The following is a 17844-nucleotide window of genomic DNA, read 5'->3' as shown; positions in this document are numbered from 1 at the left end:
ATTTTGCATGTGAGGTATTTAGATCTTCATTATAGCATGACTCCAAACCTGCACAATGTAAATGCATGTAAAATGCATCCTTGGGGTTTAAGATCTCCCTGGTACACTCACAAGCATAGTGCTGGGATGAGGGGAACCATTTGTAGGGCCTGGAAGAGCTGGTTCCCTGAGATCTGTGCTATGGAACTGAAACAGTGCTAGGACCACCACGGTCAGGCTATCACCGAATGGAAGAACACTTCTCTTCCTTCCAACCTGTTCGTTGACTCTGGTGTGTGAGGGCCCTTGATGGATGAGCAACCGCACTATCTGGGCATCTCCTTTCCAGGCTGCCAAGTGCAGAGGGTAACAGCCTTTAGAATCAGCCACGTTGGTCAGCGCATCGTTCCTCAAAAGAACCTCAACCACATCCCTAGAAGGCAAAAATCAATGATGAGTTTGCAGAACAGCGCTTCACATGTGAGCAGCATGAAGCCCTTTCAGATACTAGCTCACTTGGCCCCCTTCTCTCTACCTGAGCTCATCACCCAGTCTCCTCCTTTTATTCCATGAGCTACATGTACAGCTGCTGAAATGCAGCTGAAACATCTTGAGCCAAACCGATACTGCCTATCACCTCCTCATTTCTCTAGGTTTTCTAGACAATCCATCTATATTCCATTATTTTGAATATGTCTGGTCCCCTTGTCTAAACCTTGCAATGTTTCCTTGTTTGTGATGTTTAAACAGCATATGGTGATAAAATTTACATAAAGGTAGTCATGCAAAACAAGTATCATTATTCACCACATCATTCAGAGCATTTGGTTATGTGGGAGCTAAGAGCAGACAGGCAGAGCAGAATTAAAGTTGCTGCAAACATAAGCCAGACACATATGGTATCATTTGATACATCCAGAAAGAAGGGGTTGGCTTTCTTCGTGGTGACACCGCTAATTAAGCAGATACAAATGTATAATTATTTCCATGTGCATGGGGTCAAAGAAAACCCCCACTGTAAACAAAAAGAGCATCTGGAGATAAACTTGGCTAACAAGCCCTAGTCATTTAAGTTCAAGATTCGCTTTAATTTGGGTGACCCCACTAGTTATTGAGTGGGTTGGGAGGGTTCACTATAGAGTCCTTGTTAGCTTTGTCAAAGATGGCCAGAGAGAAGACATAATGAGCACATCTGATATATTTCAGAAAAGTTTCATGTAGGAGGAAACAATCATCACCTCTTTTTGGCACATCAGAGTCCATTAGGCTGGGCCAAATACTGTACAAGTGATACAGAATATCACAAGGTGGCAAGCGCCCTGCTCCTGGCTCAACAGAATCTAAAAGGGTTCCAATAATCCCTCCTTATAAAAATGAAACTTCTTTGTATCTCCTAGAGCATGATGCCTCAAACTCTCCTTATCACCCTCTACACTACTACACTCTGGTTTCCATTCTTCCAAGTCCTGGCAATTCTACTCAATGTCCTCCACTACAGTGCCTGCCCTTGGGCTGAGCCATCACATTCTCTCTCATTTGGAGGACAGTGCCCTGTGGAAAAGGCTGCCAAACCATTTAAACCTGTGTCATCTTCTTTTAGACTCCCTCCCAAAGCATAGCTTCTCCAGAAAACTTTCTGTAGAAATCCCACCCAACAACTACTAACCAACATCTAAGAGAATTAAATAGGCCGTATGATTTAGGTATTTTTCTCCTTAAAAATGGTCCTTTGTTTACAAGGCTAACTGTACGAGGGAAGAATGGCAAGCAAAAAGACAGAGTAAATAAATAACTACTTTAATAGGAGGGAAGTTTCTTATGACCACTTAATCTATTTTCAGGTTACAAAGGTGCTGGTTACCTAAGAGATTATCCAGCACCTTTATGATCTGGCTGCCCAAATATGACCAAATATTCAGATCATCATGGAGCCCTGCACCATTTCCAAGTAGAAAAGGACAAACAGAAGAAAAGGTAAAACTTAGCTTTTGAAGTTTTTTAAGGGGTGGAGTAGGATGCTTAAATACACTAAAAGAGACTCAGAAACTCTGGTTGGACTGAATTTAGTTTGTTTTTCCCCTGTTCCTCAACACTACTGCTTGGTAATTCTTTATAGAAACCCAAAAAGACCACCAAAAGGCCTGGGTTCTGGAGAGTAGGACAAGAATATAGCACATTAATACTTACTTATGGCCATTCAAAGCAGCATGGTGTAGAGGTGTATAGCCAGTGCTGTCAACACAGTTCACATTTGGCCCTCTCCAGATGCTATAGAGGTGGGGGGAAAAAAGACTGAAGTCACAAACCAAATTTAGAGCCAGCTAATCGCTTAGAAAAGAATTCTCTGGTGTTTAACCAAACCAGTTATATCCACATGACTTCTGATAAAGGACAGTAGCTATTTACTACAGAAATGCACAACACCAAGGATACACAATTGTTTGCTGAACAGGGTGTCAGGTGTCAAGATAATAGTGTCATCATTTAGGGACCCTTCTCATCTTTTTTTTTTTTAATTTTTAAAAAATTAAATCCATTTCTCTTCAGGCATATGTTTGAATTCTGCTCCATGACAAGCCATTGAAGTGTTACATCTTCTTTTGTGTATTTTCCTGTAAGTAAACTCTACCCGCAACGTAGGGCTCAAACTCACAACCCTGAGAGGAGTCACATGCCCTCTACCAACTGAGCCAGCCAGGCACCCCATGTACCCTTCTCATTTTTAACATTATTCACTCAGTCTGGGACTTGTGCCTCTGAATGCTCCCAGGACTGTAAAAACAGTTCATTGAAAGATCATCAAAAATAGCACAGAACCAACCATTCAGTCACAGGTATTTAATACCAAGCTCTGCACTGGTGACCGAAGACTTAAGAGAGACTTCAACACAGACCTACAGATAATCTGGATGACTTAACCAGCAAGAACCAAGATGAAAGAATCCACATTAATAAAAGCATCAGGACGTGTGTTAAGATGCAAGAGACAATGGGTCTTTCCTTTGTAAATGTCTTATTGTTAAAAAGAAGAGTAAAAAGATCTATAATTTGAATGCTTTATTTGAATCAGAAAAACTATGGGGATGCCTGGGTGGCTTAGTGGTTGAGCATCTGCCTTTGGCTCAGGGTGTGATCTCAGGGTCCCAAGATCGAGTCCTACATCGGGCTTCCTGTATGGAGCCTGCTTCTCTCTCTGCCTCTGCCTCTGCCTCTGCCTCTGCCTCTGTTTCTCTCTGTGTGTGTGTGTGTGTGTGTGTGTTTCTCTCATGAATAAATAAAATCTTAAAAAAATACTGTACTATGAAAGCTGAAGTGTCATCTAACTTAATCCTCAAAACCTTAATTTTTACCTCTGTTTTGCACCTTACTGCATGGCCAGAGCAGCTTTTTTTTTTTTTTTTTTTTTTTTTTTTTTTTTTTAAGAGCGGGGAAGGAGAGAACCTCAAGCAGGCTCCCTGCTCAGTGTGAGCCCGATGCAGGGCTTGATCTCATGATGGTGAGATCAGGACCCAGCCAAAATCAAGAGTCAGATGCTCAATTGACTGAGCCACCCAGGGGCCCCTTGGCCAGAGTTTCCAAAATAATATTAAATAGCAGAGGACAGTCTTGTTTTGTTCTTGCTTTTAATGAATGTCTCTACTGTTGGCAGTTGGTTTGAGATGCTCTGTAACATGTAAAGTAAGTATCTTATTTTTTTAAAAAAAGATTTTATTTATTCATTTGACAGAGAGAGAAAGAGAGAGAGCGAGCACAAGCATAGGGGAGAGGCAGGAAGAGGGAGAAGCAGGGAGCAGGGAGCCCAATGTGTGGCTTGATCCCAGGACCCTGGGATCATGATTTGAATCAAAGGCAGACGCTTAACCAATTGAGCCACCCAGGCACCCCAGAAGTATCTTTTTTTTCCTTTTATTTTTTTAAAATATTTTATTTATTTATTCATGATAGTCACACAGAGAGAGACAGAGAGGCAGAGACACAGGCAGAGGGAGAAGCAGGCTCCATGCACCGGGAGCCCGACGTGGGATTCGATCCCAGGTCTCCAGGATCACGCCCTGGGCCAAAGGCAGGCACCAAACCGCTGCGCCACCCAGGGATCCCTTTTTTTCCTTTTAAAAATGTTATTAAAAATAGTTGTTTAGGGGTGCCTGGCTGACTCAGTCAGCAGAGCATGTGACTCTGGATCTCAGGGTTGTGAGTTTAAGCCCCACATAGGGTATAGAGATTACTTAAAAATAAAAAACACTTTAAAAAAATAGTTAACTTAAATGCATTTTCTGCATCTGTAACAATAATCCCAGTTTTTCTACATTTAACCAACTAACATGTTGTTATCAATAGGTTTAATACTGAGCCATTCTTTCATTCCTCTAATTTGGCCATTATCCATTATGTCTATCTTGGTGAATTGTACTTAAGAGTGTCTACTTAAGAGTATTTTAATTAGGATTCTCACAACTGCATTCATAAATGAGGCTGATCTAAAGTTTTTGTTTGGGGGGCCCTGGGTGGCTCAGCGGTTGGGCGCCTGCCTTTGGCCCAGGGTGTGATCCTGGAATCCCAGGATAGAGTCCCGCATTGGGCTCCCTGCATGGAGCCTGCTACTCCCTCTGCCTGTGTCTCTGCCTCTCTCTCTCTCTCTCTCTCTGTGTGTGTCTTTCATGAATAAATTAATAAAATATTTAAATAAATAAAGTTTTTGTTTCTTGTGGTATGGCTATTGGATATTAGTATTAGGTCTGGGTCACAGATCAGCTGGGCAGCCATCTACCCATTTCTATATTCAGGAATCATTATTAGCATAAAGCACCTAAATTATAAAGAATTACCAGTAAAACCATTTGGACCCAAAGCCTTTATGCTTAGATGTAGGACACAGCATTAGTTATAACAATAAAGTTTGGAAATAGCCCAAAAGTCCATCAATAGAGAAATGATTATGATAAATAACTAAGGAATATAGTAGAACATCACACTGATATCACAATTTATATTGCTATGTAATAAGAAAGAAAAGAGATTATAATATGATGTTAAGGAGAAAAAAGAAACAAAACTATTAATACCATATAGAAAGAAACTATCCGGGAAACTGACCAGGATACTGGATTCAGTACACAAGTTTACTCCATTCCTATCTAAAGTTCTATGAAGTATAGAAACAAGTCCCACCCTACACCACAGATGGATAGATGATAAGACAGACAGGTAGATTCAGGTAAGAAAAAGGGAAAAGACTCATCAAGTAACTGACAATGTTGAGGAATTCCTAAAAAGCAGAAATTAGACAAGGTCTGATCTACAGAGGCACAGCCTAGAAAAATGAAATTAAAATAATCACACTCTGCGGCATCTGGCTGGCTCAGTCAGTAGAGCATGTGACTCTTGATCTCAGGGTTATGAGTTTGAGCCCCACACTGCGTGTAGAGATTACTTAAAATTAAAAAACTAATCACACACTGCTTTTCACCAATCAGACTGACAATAAAATGAGAATAACAGTATTTATAAAGATCAGGAAAACAAGCACTCATATATACCACTGGTATGAGTTTGAATTGGTGAATTCCTCTGGGAAGACAATTTGGCAGCATCCACCAAACCAAAAATAGGTATTCAGTTTGAGCCAGCATTTCCACTTCCTGGCAACTATTCAACAGAAATACTTGTACACATGCACAAAGATATTTGCTTATAAAGGACTGCTTCACTGTGAAAGCAAAAACTACAAATTTCATGTCCGTCAATAGGTGGGCAGTTATATACCAGGTATGCCCATATGATGAATTATTACATAACCATTAACAATAAGAACCACAACAAAGGGGAAGAAACAAGTTGGGACTATGTGTCCTGACACAGAAAAATTTCCCAAAACATACTGTGTTATGGGTAAGCAAAAAAAAAAAAAAAAAAAAAAGTAGTCATTGTGTAGTACACAAAATATGAGTCCTTGCTTTAGAAGTATGTATGTACATACACATATAGGGTGGAGAGTGATGGGAAAAGTGGTTGCCAAGAGTTGACAGTGGTTACCTATGGGTAAGGAAATGTGTGTTGGGGGACACTACAGATGGTGAAGAGAGATTCTCATGTTCTGCTCTGTATTCTAACACACTGTTTAAAACATAATGAGAAATGCATTCATGTGTTTTTATACTAATAATTTTTTAAAAGAGGGGAAAGAAACTATGCACAGGGAAAAGAAAACTGTTAATAATAAGTGGTTATATATGTGTGACCTGGGTCACTTTAATGAGCATGTCTACATTAGGTTTAAAATCTTAAATTTTAAGTGAAAAGAGAAGATACATATGCTTTAGTATCCAGGTTATTTGTTGATTGTCAATTAAGGATGCTGGTGACAGCGTCAGGAGCCTGAGGTACATCCTGGCATCCCTATCCTCCATTGAGCTTGGATTCGTACAGCACTTTCCAAGCAAAGAATTAAAAGCAATTATATCTCTTTGTCACATGTATATGATAACCTCATTTTCTAAACCAAAAATTGTATGCCTGTGCCTGACAATGAGAATGATAGAAAGTGAAATGGGTCTGGAAATCTAGGATGTATGATTTTCATATTCATACTCATTTTCAAAGTGACCCACCAGACAAAACATTGTCATTCTATTAAGAAATAGATGACACATTTAGAATCAAAAAACAAATAATTGGCCCCAAATCAGTGGCAGATCCCAAACTTCACATTTGGAGTCTGGCATTTAGCCACACAAGGACTTTATGACCTAACTGGGATGACAAGAGGCCATAAAGATGTGGTAGTACAAGGCTGGAATAACAATCCAACAGCAAGATGACTGGAATAAACCAACAGGAGTTGGGAAAAAGAAAATACCAGTACTGGGTCAGGTGGTCAGGAGCACAGGTCTGTCGGCTCTGAGGACTCGTTCAGGAACCTGTTAGCTCCTCAATGATCTCAGTCCAGGTCCCAAAATAACCTGAATATAAGACTTAAACTGCCCTTGCTTTTAATAGAAAGGCAGGACTGAGCAAGCCTTCTTTCACTCTCTAACACCTACCTCCATGTCTCTGGTCTAGAGGTGGTTACCCTTGTATATCCCTAAAAACAATTCAAAAGGACAAGGAAGAAAGAAAAAGACTTCCCTGCATAAAGCTGCAGCATTTCCAACTAATAAGATCTTCCCCGCCTCCCCTGCTTTTTTCCCTAACTAGCATCTCCTATGAATATCCATCTAGAAATTTGGGCGAATGGGGAATATATTAAATAACATCTAAATGAAAACAGAGAACTGAATCTCTCTGCTTAGAATTTTCGCTTCACACAGGATGGTAGTAACATCCCCCTCCACCCAAGTTTCTTCCTTTTTGGCAGCCTAAGAAAGAGCTATTTACCGTCTGGGTCTTCCTCTCTATCACAGCTGTCCTATTAGGTTTTTCTGATAGTAAATACCAAAGGGTTGTTCACCAATAAACAAAAGCAAAATACAATGCACCAAGAAAATGGGTGGCGTGACAGAGGGACAGTCCAGGAGATTCTGAAACCAAGTCTAACCTATATAGATCGTACAGAAATGCAATTGCTGCCCTTGATTTGTAGAACAAACCCTCACACTACCCTTGATGGGTCTTAGAAGAGTGCCAGTGACCCTGAATGAAGCAACTATAGTACCCAGGCTAAGAGTTGAGGCTCTGTAGTTAGCTGCCTCTGCCACTTGTCAGTTGTAGGACAAGTCCCTTAATCCTTCAAATCTTGTTCTGCATCTGTAAATTCTTCTGTGATAGGCTCCCCAGGACTTAACTGGCTCATGAAAACGAGAACTGGTTTGAACCAGTTTAATAGCATTAGGGTTGAGAAGCCTAGCTGTGTCACAGCAACCCAACCACACAGACAGCAAGTCTTGCCTTCTGGGACTCAGAAGTGCCTACATTTGGGATGGCATCTAAAGACACTGGAGAGGGCAAGGAAGAATATGGCTGATGAGAACCTGTGGCTTTTGAGTCCCACCTGAAAGGCCTCTCTCCATCCATTTACAAACTGACTACACATTGATCCATGCCAGGTGGCATGCTGGCTCTGGAAGTAGTGATGAAGAACAGGCCAGCCATATAGACACAGTCCACTCTCTACAGTGGGACAGGCGCTGACGGAGGGCCTGCTCATGAGGCTACTTTGCATGTATTCAATAGATAAGTGAAGTGTGCCTCTATGTGCCGGGCCCTGTTCCATGGCCTGGAAATGCAAATGGGAAGAGACAAAGTCTCTGGCTTCATGGATCTTGAATCTAGAGGGAGGTAGAGTGAGCAAATAAACAAATAAATAGAAATATGGTGGTGGGTAATGATAAGTACTGTAAAGAAACAAAGCAAAGTAAGAGAATAAAATGTGACAGACTGACAGTTTAAATAAGGCTGACAGGCTCAGGAAATACCCCATTAAGAAGGTGAATCTCGGAGAAGAGATGTGAATGAAGGGAAGAAAGGTGCAGTGTGTGTGTCTGGGGAGGACAGGTAGAGAGAACATCATATGCAAACAGCCTGAGAAGGAGCCGGCTTGATGCGTAGCTGGAGAGCAAGGAGGAGCAGGGGGCTCTGAGCGCAGGGGGCTCTGAGCACAGGGATCAGGCTCACAGAGGCCACCCAGGTGAGTTAAGGTCAGCAAAGTAACCATAAGCATCTACTATACATCAGGCTTGGGGAAAGACACAAAGTCCACACTAAAGGAAAGGGGGAGCACTTTCAAAATAAGTCCAAACCATGGGGATCAGACAAAATCTCTAAAAGGGAATCAGAGTTCCTTCAATTTGAATTAAGAGGCCCATTGATGACACCCATATTTATTTTTTTTAAAGATTTATTTACTTATTTATGATATATATATATATATATATATAGAGAGAGAGAGAGAGAGAGAGAGGGAGGCAGAGACACAGGAGGAGGGAGAAGCAGGCTCCATGCTGGGAACCCGATGCGGGACTCTATCCTGGGTCTCCAGGATCATGCCCTGGGCCAAAGGCAGGCACCAAACCGCTAAGCCACCCAGGGATCCCCGATGACACCCATATTTAAAGCTACATATCGCTCTTCAGACCTAGCAAAACTCAGGCAAAAACCTGAAGTCTCTGTGAAATCAAGTAAGAACAGAAAAAACATGGAGACACTCTATCCAGTACAGAAAGTGTCCCATTCAGATGTGCCCTCGCCCATGACACCTTTCCTGACTGCACTGGCTGATATTAATCTCACTCACCTCAGATTTTCCAGATCATCTATGGCACCTTCACCACGGCATTTATCATATTTGACCTTGAACTATTGTGAATTCTTTATGCTGCTCATCTGCACCATATATATATATATTTTTAAAGATTTTATTTATTTATTCATGAGAGACACACACACACACAGAGAGAGAGAGAGAGAGAGAGAGAGGCAGAGACACAGGCAGAGGAAGAAGCAGGCTCCATGCAAGGAGCCTGATGTGGGACTCGATTCTGGGTCTTCAGAATCAGGCCCTGGGCTGAAGGCGGTGCTAAACCGCTGAGTCACCCAGGCTGCCCTGCACCATATATTTTAAGCTCTTTAGGGAAATCCCTCATGTTTCCAAGAGCACAGAACTATGCAGGGAATTGACTTGGGGCCACCACTATGCAACTTCTAACTTTGGGTTTTTACCAACCTGCTACCTAAATAGACAAGGTCTCTTTGCAGTAACAGACTTGCTACACCTGTAATCATTAAAAATGGCAACAGTCTCTTGATGGGACCATAAGAATACTGCATTTGAGATGTCTGTCCATAAAGTACAGAGAGAGAAGAACCATAGTTAGCACCAAAGTACCCAGCACATTTTCATCTGTGACTACTCCATGGAATCAGGTCTCAAGACCCAATGATACCCTATAGTGGTCTCTGCTGGCAGTAAGCTTGCTTCGTGTGGCTGCCCAGCTACTTGACTGCTTACTTTACAACAAATAATGGCATCTTGATGCGCCAGCAGTGTTCAATCCAGTTCAATTCAATAAATGTTTATGCACTATCTTCCATACACCAGGGTGCTACAGAGTCTCCATCCTTGAGTAGACTGAGGTAGAGTACCTTCACACAAGTAAACAAATGACAATACTGAACAGTGTGTGACATTCTGGGAAGGAAGTAGCTTACATACATATGCAAAGGGCAGCTTATAGGGAAATGGAAATATGAGAGGCTTTACAGAAGAGAAGACCCTTGGACAGAGCCTTAATGTTAAGAAGGAATCTGCCAGACAGAAGAAACAAAGAGGAAACACCTCAATTCACGGTCTCCCAAGTTGCCCCAGTTTGCTGGGGCAACACAAGTAACTGGGAGTGGCCGGAGCACAGAAGTGAAAGGATGGTGAATACAAGCATGGAGAGGCAGGCAGAGCCAGCTATGAAAGGTCATGGAAACTACTGAAGTTTTGAGGAGAATCAGATGTATGTTTTAGAGAAATCCTTCTGTTAACAGGTAGGAGATGGGAACCTTAACAGCTAACTTGCTATTCACCATGCTGTTGTGACGGTCTTATATATATTTCAGAATTTGAAAAAAAAAAATCATTATGCTAAGCAGTTGTGTAGATGATGGAGAGGAAGAAGTGTGTGACTAGATCCAGGGAGCCCGGCTGGAAGTTAGCAATTCAGGCATGAAGTGAGGACCTGAATGAAGGCAGTCATAAGGAGGACAGAGGAAAAAGGATAGAATCAATGAAAAAAAAATCTGGTGGCTAAATCAGGGTAGGAGCATGAAGGTGGGTGAGAAGGGAAAAATTCAGAGCCAAATGAGAGTAAATTCGGGAGGAAAACCAGGGTCACTTTGTTTTGTGATGGTGATGTTGTGAGGTAGGGGAGAGGAAAGGAGGGGAGGGAGAGAAAGTTTTGAACTGATTATTCAGGGTTGAAATGGATTTGGACTCCCACATATAGATGTCTAGTCAGCAGGTGGATCGATGAGGGTCCCGAATGCCCTGTGTTGGCTACGTAATTAATTTAAAATGATCATGTTCAAGTGTTTACCTGCGTGTGTGTTCCCCACATTTGACCCCTACAACCATATTATGGAGTACCAAAGTACAGAGTGTTATTTCCATCTTTATAGGTAAGAAAACTGAAGTTCGAATGACCTGCTAATCATCATACAGCTAATTCATGCGGCCCTGAAACAAAATCCCATGTTTGACTGTCAGTGCATGTTTTTCCCAGTTTCTCCAGGATCTTGAACTTGACTGTTAAGAGAAAACAACTTGGAGCTCTGTCCATCTCCTGTGCTAATTCTCAGGAGGTCAAAGGCTCTCAGAGTGCTAAGCCAGGAAAGGGCCTTCTCTAGCACAGCTCTATGAAGAGAGAGCAATGGCAATAAACATGAGGGGTAAGAGGTTCTGAGCAGTTTTCCGTCCAGTTTCATGAAGTCATTAAGGTCTAAATAGGAGTTTTTCTGCCAAAGGCCTTTGCTGTTTCCCTCTTTCAGTTATCCTAGCAAAGGCATATTTCTCTCTGAACTTGAAGTGGGGCAGTTTTTCAACATAATGAAACATTATCCAAAGCCAGTCTAATTTTAAAAAGACTTCATCTTACTCAAATTTGACACATCCTCACTAAAATGCCTTCTACATACTTAACTATTAAGGTTTAAACGAAGAGGTAACAAGGAACCCCTGAAACCATCCCCAATGTCAAAGAAGCTTGTGATCTTTGGAAAAAGACACAGCTCACCAACATGAAGCAATTAGACACATAACTCCAGAAACAGTGCAACCTCCCCTAAAATCAAGTTAAGGGTGAAAAACTGAACATGTATTTTATTTCTGCTCACTCTTGAACCCCATTAAAATGCAAGTAAAAACCAAGAAGGGACAGGAGAAAGAGAACAGTGAACATAAAATGTCAACATTTTTTTGGAAAATGAAAAGTATAGAAGTTAGCAGAACTGAGAAAGTGAATCTCTGTGGCCATAAAAGGGGATGCCTTTTTTGCCTTCACACAAACATAGCCTGGGAAGGCTCAGGGATTAGAGATACCAGGTGGTACATGAAGCCAGGGGTAAGGAGCAGTTAAAAACAAGAACTTGATACAAATTCTGTTTATATGGAGGTGTTAGAGCATTACATCTCTGGTTACATCTAGGGCAGCCAGTAGATGGTTACTTCCTGTATCCAGGCAGGAGAAGGTAGATCTGTTCTGTGAAGATATTGAACTAGATGAGCTCCAGAGGTGGGGACATCAGGAACAGCAGAAGGCAGAGAAGCACGGTACTGAAAACAGAAGCCCTAAAAGGAAGTCTATATCCTGAAGGATGTGATCTCAGCTCTGCTCCCAGAATGCTGGCAGCCCCACTCCCATCCCCAAACAGAAACTTGGAAGAGTCTTTCCTGCAGAAGCCAAAGGACTCCCTGGAAAAATTCAACAGATCCTGACTTTGGGGGATTCCCCATCAAAGCAGGTGGGTTCCTGCCCAATCACTCTATATGATATAAAACCTATCCTTGTCAAGTTCTTCCCACCTCTATACAGACCATGCAATTGGTTCTTTAGTGACTTGCTCTTAAATGAAAATGACAACCAAAGACATTTGAGGAGGGTGTTTAACATGAAATTACACAGCACAAAAGAGAATAAAGGGACTCAAAGGAATAGAAATCAGAAAACCAAATAAAATCTCAACCCAAAACAACAGCAGCAACAACAAACTATTATCACACAAAAACAGGACCAGAAAAAAACTGCAATAATCAGTGCAAAGTTTTTGGCAACTAAAAAAGGATAGCAGAAATAAAAACAAAGAGCTAGAAGATACATCTGAGTAAGTCTCACAAAAGGTGTAACCAAAGAAAAAGATGGGAAATACAAGAGAAAAGATAAGCAGATTATAAGACCAAGAGTTCCAGAGAGAAGAGAAAAGCAGAAAGGAGAATATTATCAAAGAAAAAACTAGAGAGATTCTCCTAGAACCGAAGGATATGAACTTCCAGTTGAGAGTCCATCCTATGCCCAGTACAATGAATAATTTTTAAAAAGACCCATCCCCAAGGAACACTGTGAAATTTCTGAATACATTTCAGAAGTCATGGGATAAAGAGAACACATTTTCCAGGAATAAAAAACAGTTGGCACACAAAGAATCGAGTGGCATCAGAATTTTCAATAGTATCTCTGGAAGCCATAAGACAAAAGAGCGATGATTTCAAAATTCAGAGGTGAAATGATTTCCAACCTAGAATTCTATAGCAGACAAATTATCAGACAAGTATGAGAAGAGAATAAAGTTATTTTTAGACATGCCGGGTCTCAAATTTTACCTCCCACACACCCTTTTATCAGGAAGCAACTCGAGGATATGCTTTACCAAATAAATGAGCAAACCAAGAAAGGGGAAAACAGACATCCAGGAAACGGGGCCAAAAAAAAAAAAAAAAAAGGCAAAGGGGATCAGCCATGCAGCAAGCCTCAAGCGTGGCTAAAGGACGCAGGGCTCCAGAGGCCTGCCTGTAGGAGAAAAAGAAACTGATAAGATCTACAGATATGTCTGCCCGGGATGTGGAAAAGAGCATTTAAGGATTTAAAAATTATGATTGTAGTTTGGGAATTAAGAATGAGCTGGGCATAGGAAACTCAGAAGATTGACAAGATAGGTAGTTAGTGGACTGTACAGGAAAAAAAAAATCAGAATGTAGTATGCTAATTGGGCCAGCAGGTGAATAATACTAACAGCCATTATAATATCAACATAAACATTAGTTACTGCTATAACTAAAAATTGTGAACTATCTGATGGGTGAAGAGGCAGTGGATTGACACAGTGCAAGAAGGCTAAAACCTCTTCACAACAAAGACTGACAGAGGATGCCTAAAAGTTAAAAATCCAGAAACAACAGCAATAAGCATAATAATCCAAAATATGGATGATACAGCAACAGAGGGCTATGAGCTGGAAATGGTTACCGGAAAGGAACTCAGGTGTGTGTAAATGGCCTTCTGGTAAGAACATCAGAAACAATTCTGACACTATATGACAGATTGGATAAGCCCTTAGTAAACTATGAAATGTATAATTCTGGTAACTGTGGCTTTTTGTGGCCATGTGTTTTACGTTTTGAGCACAATGAGAGGCAGTGACCTTGAAGGGTTTATTCCCTCATGAGTGAGAAACACCAGCAGAAAGGCAATGCTTCCTTTTAATTTCCCAGCTGACATGACTGACACCCTCTACCTCGGAAGGATGGCCTCCTTGGTCCACAAAGCCAGCAAAGAGTGCTCCTTTGCCTTCTGCCAAGAACAACGGTGTTCAGAAGAGACACACTGGTTACATCCAGTGTTGCTCTCTACGGCATTCTATTCTGGGCCCTTCTGCTTCTAGCTGGTAACTGGTGTGGACACTCCCAATACCACACACACACACATGTCAGCAAGTTGCATTATGGCAGGGAGACAGAGTCCTCGGACATTCACTGCAAGAATGGCTACTTTCTGAGGTAAGCCTAGCACTGCCTCCAATGTCTACAGCAGGGGGCCAGAATCTGAGCTGGCAGCATGAGGGGGTGCACAATGAAACTGCTGTCTCACTGTGGACTTGGACATGACACCTAGGAGGTATGCTGCCATGAAGCGAACGCCACTAAAGGAGTTCTCTGCTGTTACTACAATGTATTCAGAAGGATTGATGTATAAATCAAATCTTAGCTCCCCCATGGTTTACACTATTACTTTGGGGCCCTTATCTTTTATTTGATGCAATTTACCTTGACATGGCTTCTTAACACTGTTTCTGTTCCATAGCTGCAAGAAAAGTTAGTACTGAACTGCATGAAAATGACCTCCAGAGTTCAAAATTCTGATTCTAACTGGCGAATCAGTCAATGCGTTCAGTCCCTGAGCAAGACAAACAGCTGTCACACTGTATGCTCTATGACAGCAGGGACTGTGCCTGTCTCGTGCCACCTTCCCAAGTAGCAACTACATAGTACCTGGACCCCAGAAGGAAGAAAGAAAAACGCCATTGTGCTTTTCTAGGTACCTTGCAGTAAATAAGACCAAGTCCCTGCTCTAAAGAACTTCAGAGACACAGAAACAAAAAGTATAATGCAATGTGATTTGTATTATAAAAGAACTGTGTGTGTGTGGGGGGGAATCCCTGGGTCGCTCAGCAGTTTGGCGCCTGCCTTTGGCCCAGGGCGTGATCCTGGAGTCCCCGGATCCAGTCCCACGTTGGGCTCCCGGCATGGAGCCTGCTTCTCCCTCCTCCTGTGTCTCTGCCTCTCTCTGTGTCTATCATAAAAAATAAATAAATAAATCTTTTTTAAAAAAATAAATAAAGAACTGTGCAAACGCTAAGGGAACCTGGAAGAAGGCTGGGATGAATGGCATTCCATTAGCAAGAAAAGGGACGAGCGGGATTTGCAAACAGCAAGGAGAATGTATGATCACACTGCAGCCAAGGTGATCTTGTAAAAGCAGACACTTCATGGTTTTCTGCATTCTTCCACTCAGGGTCTCCTGTCCTTGAAGGCCAGGCTCCTTTGTCCCTCCTCTTCAACTCCCCATTCCAACTGACCTCTTCAATTCCTATCCAGCTTGAGCAAAGCTCTCCTCCTCAGGGAACTCCTTCCTTTTCTTCCCAGGCCAGGTAAGACTGGCTCTTCATGAGCTACTTATAGAGCTTCTTTTACTTTGCCCTTATTACTCCAATTTCAGTTTGTGGAGTTCTGTATTTGTCACTATTTGATTGTCTTTCTCACTAGAATACAAACAACCAGGCTTACCACTATATACTCACTGCCAAGAAAGCACTGCACCTGCCACACGCTGCAAGCTCAAAGATTAAGAGAAATCTATATCTAACGGCATGAGTGGGGACTAGCTACTCAAAGAAAAGTATGGTAATTTTTAGATTATAGAGACTATAAGAACTCAAATATCTTCTGTCAAGTTCCTTCTTTCCTTTCTTTTTTTTTAATTTTTTTAAATTTTTTTTTATTTATTTATGATAGTCACACAGTGAGAGAGAGAGAGGCAGAGACACAGGCAGAGGGAGAAGCAGGCTCCATGCACCGGGAGCCTGACGTGGGATTCGATCCCGGGTCTCCAGGATCGCGCCCTGGGCCAAAGGCAAGCGCCAAACCGCTGCGCCACCCAGGGATCCCCCTTCTTTCCTTTCTTAAAGATTTTATTTATTAGAGAGAGAGAGAGAGAGAGAGAGAGAGAGAGAGAGAGAGAGACTGAGCAGGGAGGGAGAGGAAAAGCAGACTCTGAGCAGGGAGCCTGATGTGGGGGCTTGGTCCCATGACCCTGAGATCACGAGCTGAGCCAAAGGCAGACACTTAACCGACTGAGCCACCCAGGCGCCCCGGCCAAGTGATTTCTTAGGTAAAAAAATACTGCACAGGGCAGCCCGGGTGGCTCAGTGGTTTAGCGCCGCTTTTGGCCCAGGGTGTAATTCTGGAGACCCGGGGTCGAATCCCACATTGGGCTCCCTGCATGGAGCCTGCTTCTCCCTCTGCCTCTGTCTGTCTCTGTGTGTGTGTGTGTCTCTCATGAATAAATAAATAAAATCTTAAAAAAAAATACTGCACAAATTTTACTACATATGCATGCAGATTCATTCCACCCTAAGATAACATGTTACCTAGAAAGAAAAAGCACTATTTCTTCTCTTGTTTAGTGAAAATGTGTGTGTGTGTGTGTGTGTGTCTGTGTGTGTGTCTGAATAAGTGCTTATAAGAATGATTTGCTCCCTGGTTTGTCAAAGTCCAGAGGCTTCACTGGGCTGCGGTGGGAAGGTATAGGGTACCTTAATCAGTCACATTTGAGGACAAAGATGCCTTGCCTTAGAGAAATCATAAATCTTGGCTTATATCTGTTGTCCCAGAATAATTATTAACAGCATCCTGACCTGGACAATAAATTATATGGTCACTTTACTCCATTCAGACTTTGAGACCCATTTCTTTAATTTTGACTCTAAAAGGCCTAGAAACAACAGCAAACATTAAATGTTTACCTTGACCCAAGTAGACTTTAATTAAGCGGATTAAATAACTATTTACTTTTCACCAGAACTCTAAAAGGGAGTTCTAGGAAACTGACAAGTTGAGAGGTAAATAACTTAACCGGGGGTATGGAGCTAGAATGGGTGACACTGGGTTTAACTCCAAAATCTTAACCACTGTGCTATATGCAACTTCTTGAAATATGCTCTCCCCACTATTTTTCTCATTCATGAATAAGATGACTCTCCCATAGCTCATACTCTCTTATTTCTGCCCTGCTTCACATTCCCTACTCCTCATTCATTCTGTCTTGCTCTTTTTCTTTCTCACCAGGGTCATAGGAAACTAATAAAAAGGGCTGAGACAGAAAGGCACTACGTTCTAGGTAGAAAATAGGTCCCAGAGGGCAAGGAGTAGAGGCAGTTAACTGAAAGACTCTTATTAACATTTTCAGAAATCCAATTAGTGACAAACTTCATTACTTAAGGTAACTATTGAAAGTATCAACAGTATAATGAAAGATACAAATTGACTGAATTCATTTAATCTAAAGGTATTTAAGATGACTACCGTTGTTTTAAGGAAATTAAAATGACAAAAATTTCAATATATGGAAGTTAATATTTGCAAAAGGGATGAACACCTCAAATGAAATTTATTATGAGATTCCAGGTCCTACATACACCATGTTCCTAAGGGCCCAAGCACTACAGACAAAAATAGTATTATGGATGTGGCTAACATGAAATCTTAATGTCAAAGATCTCAATTTTATTCACACATACAACTGACCCATATGTGTAAAGCCTAGACTTGAAACAGATTAGCTGCAAAATCTCTAGTAAATAACCTAACCCTTATGTACAGTAGAGATGTCACTTGCC

At 41.6% G+C, this 17844-nt stretch overlaps 1 protein-coding gene across 4 annotated transcripts in view; it reads right to left on the bottom strand.

The window, feature by feature from the left end:
- Window positions 1-17844, bottom strand: part of ANKS1A (ankyrin repeat and sterile alpha motif domain containing 1A) — a 179935-nt gene that overhangs the window by 104823 nt on the left and 57268 nt on the right. For all 4 annotated transcript variants that reach the window (XM_055329712.1, XM_055329713.1, XM_055329715.1 and 1 more), the window contains exons 2-3: window positions 2167-2247; window positions 256-412 (exon numbers count right to left, since the gene is read on the bottom strand). In XM_055329712.1, the coding sequence (XP_055185687.1) occupies window positions 256-412; window positions 2167-2247 (238 nt within the window). The remainder of the gene's footprint in view (window positions 1-255; window positions 413-2166; window positions 2248-17844) is intronic.

This window comes from Nyctereutes procyonoides, unplaced genomic scaffold, assembly GCF_905146905.1.
Source record: "Nyctereutes procyonoides isolate TBG_1078 unplaced genomic scaffold, NYPRO_anot_genome, whole genome shotgun sequence".
Classification (NCBI taxonomy): Eukaryota; Metazoa; Chordata; class Mammalia; order Carnivora; family Canidae; genus Nyctereutes; species Nyctereutes procyonoides.
This window is presented reverse-complemented; position numbering and strand designations above follow the sequence as displayed.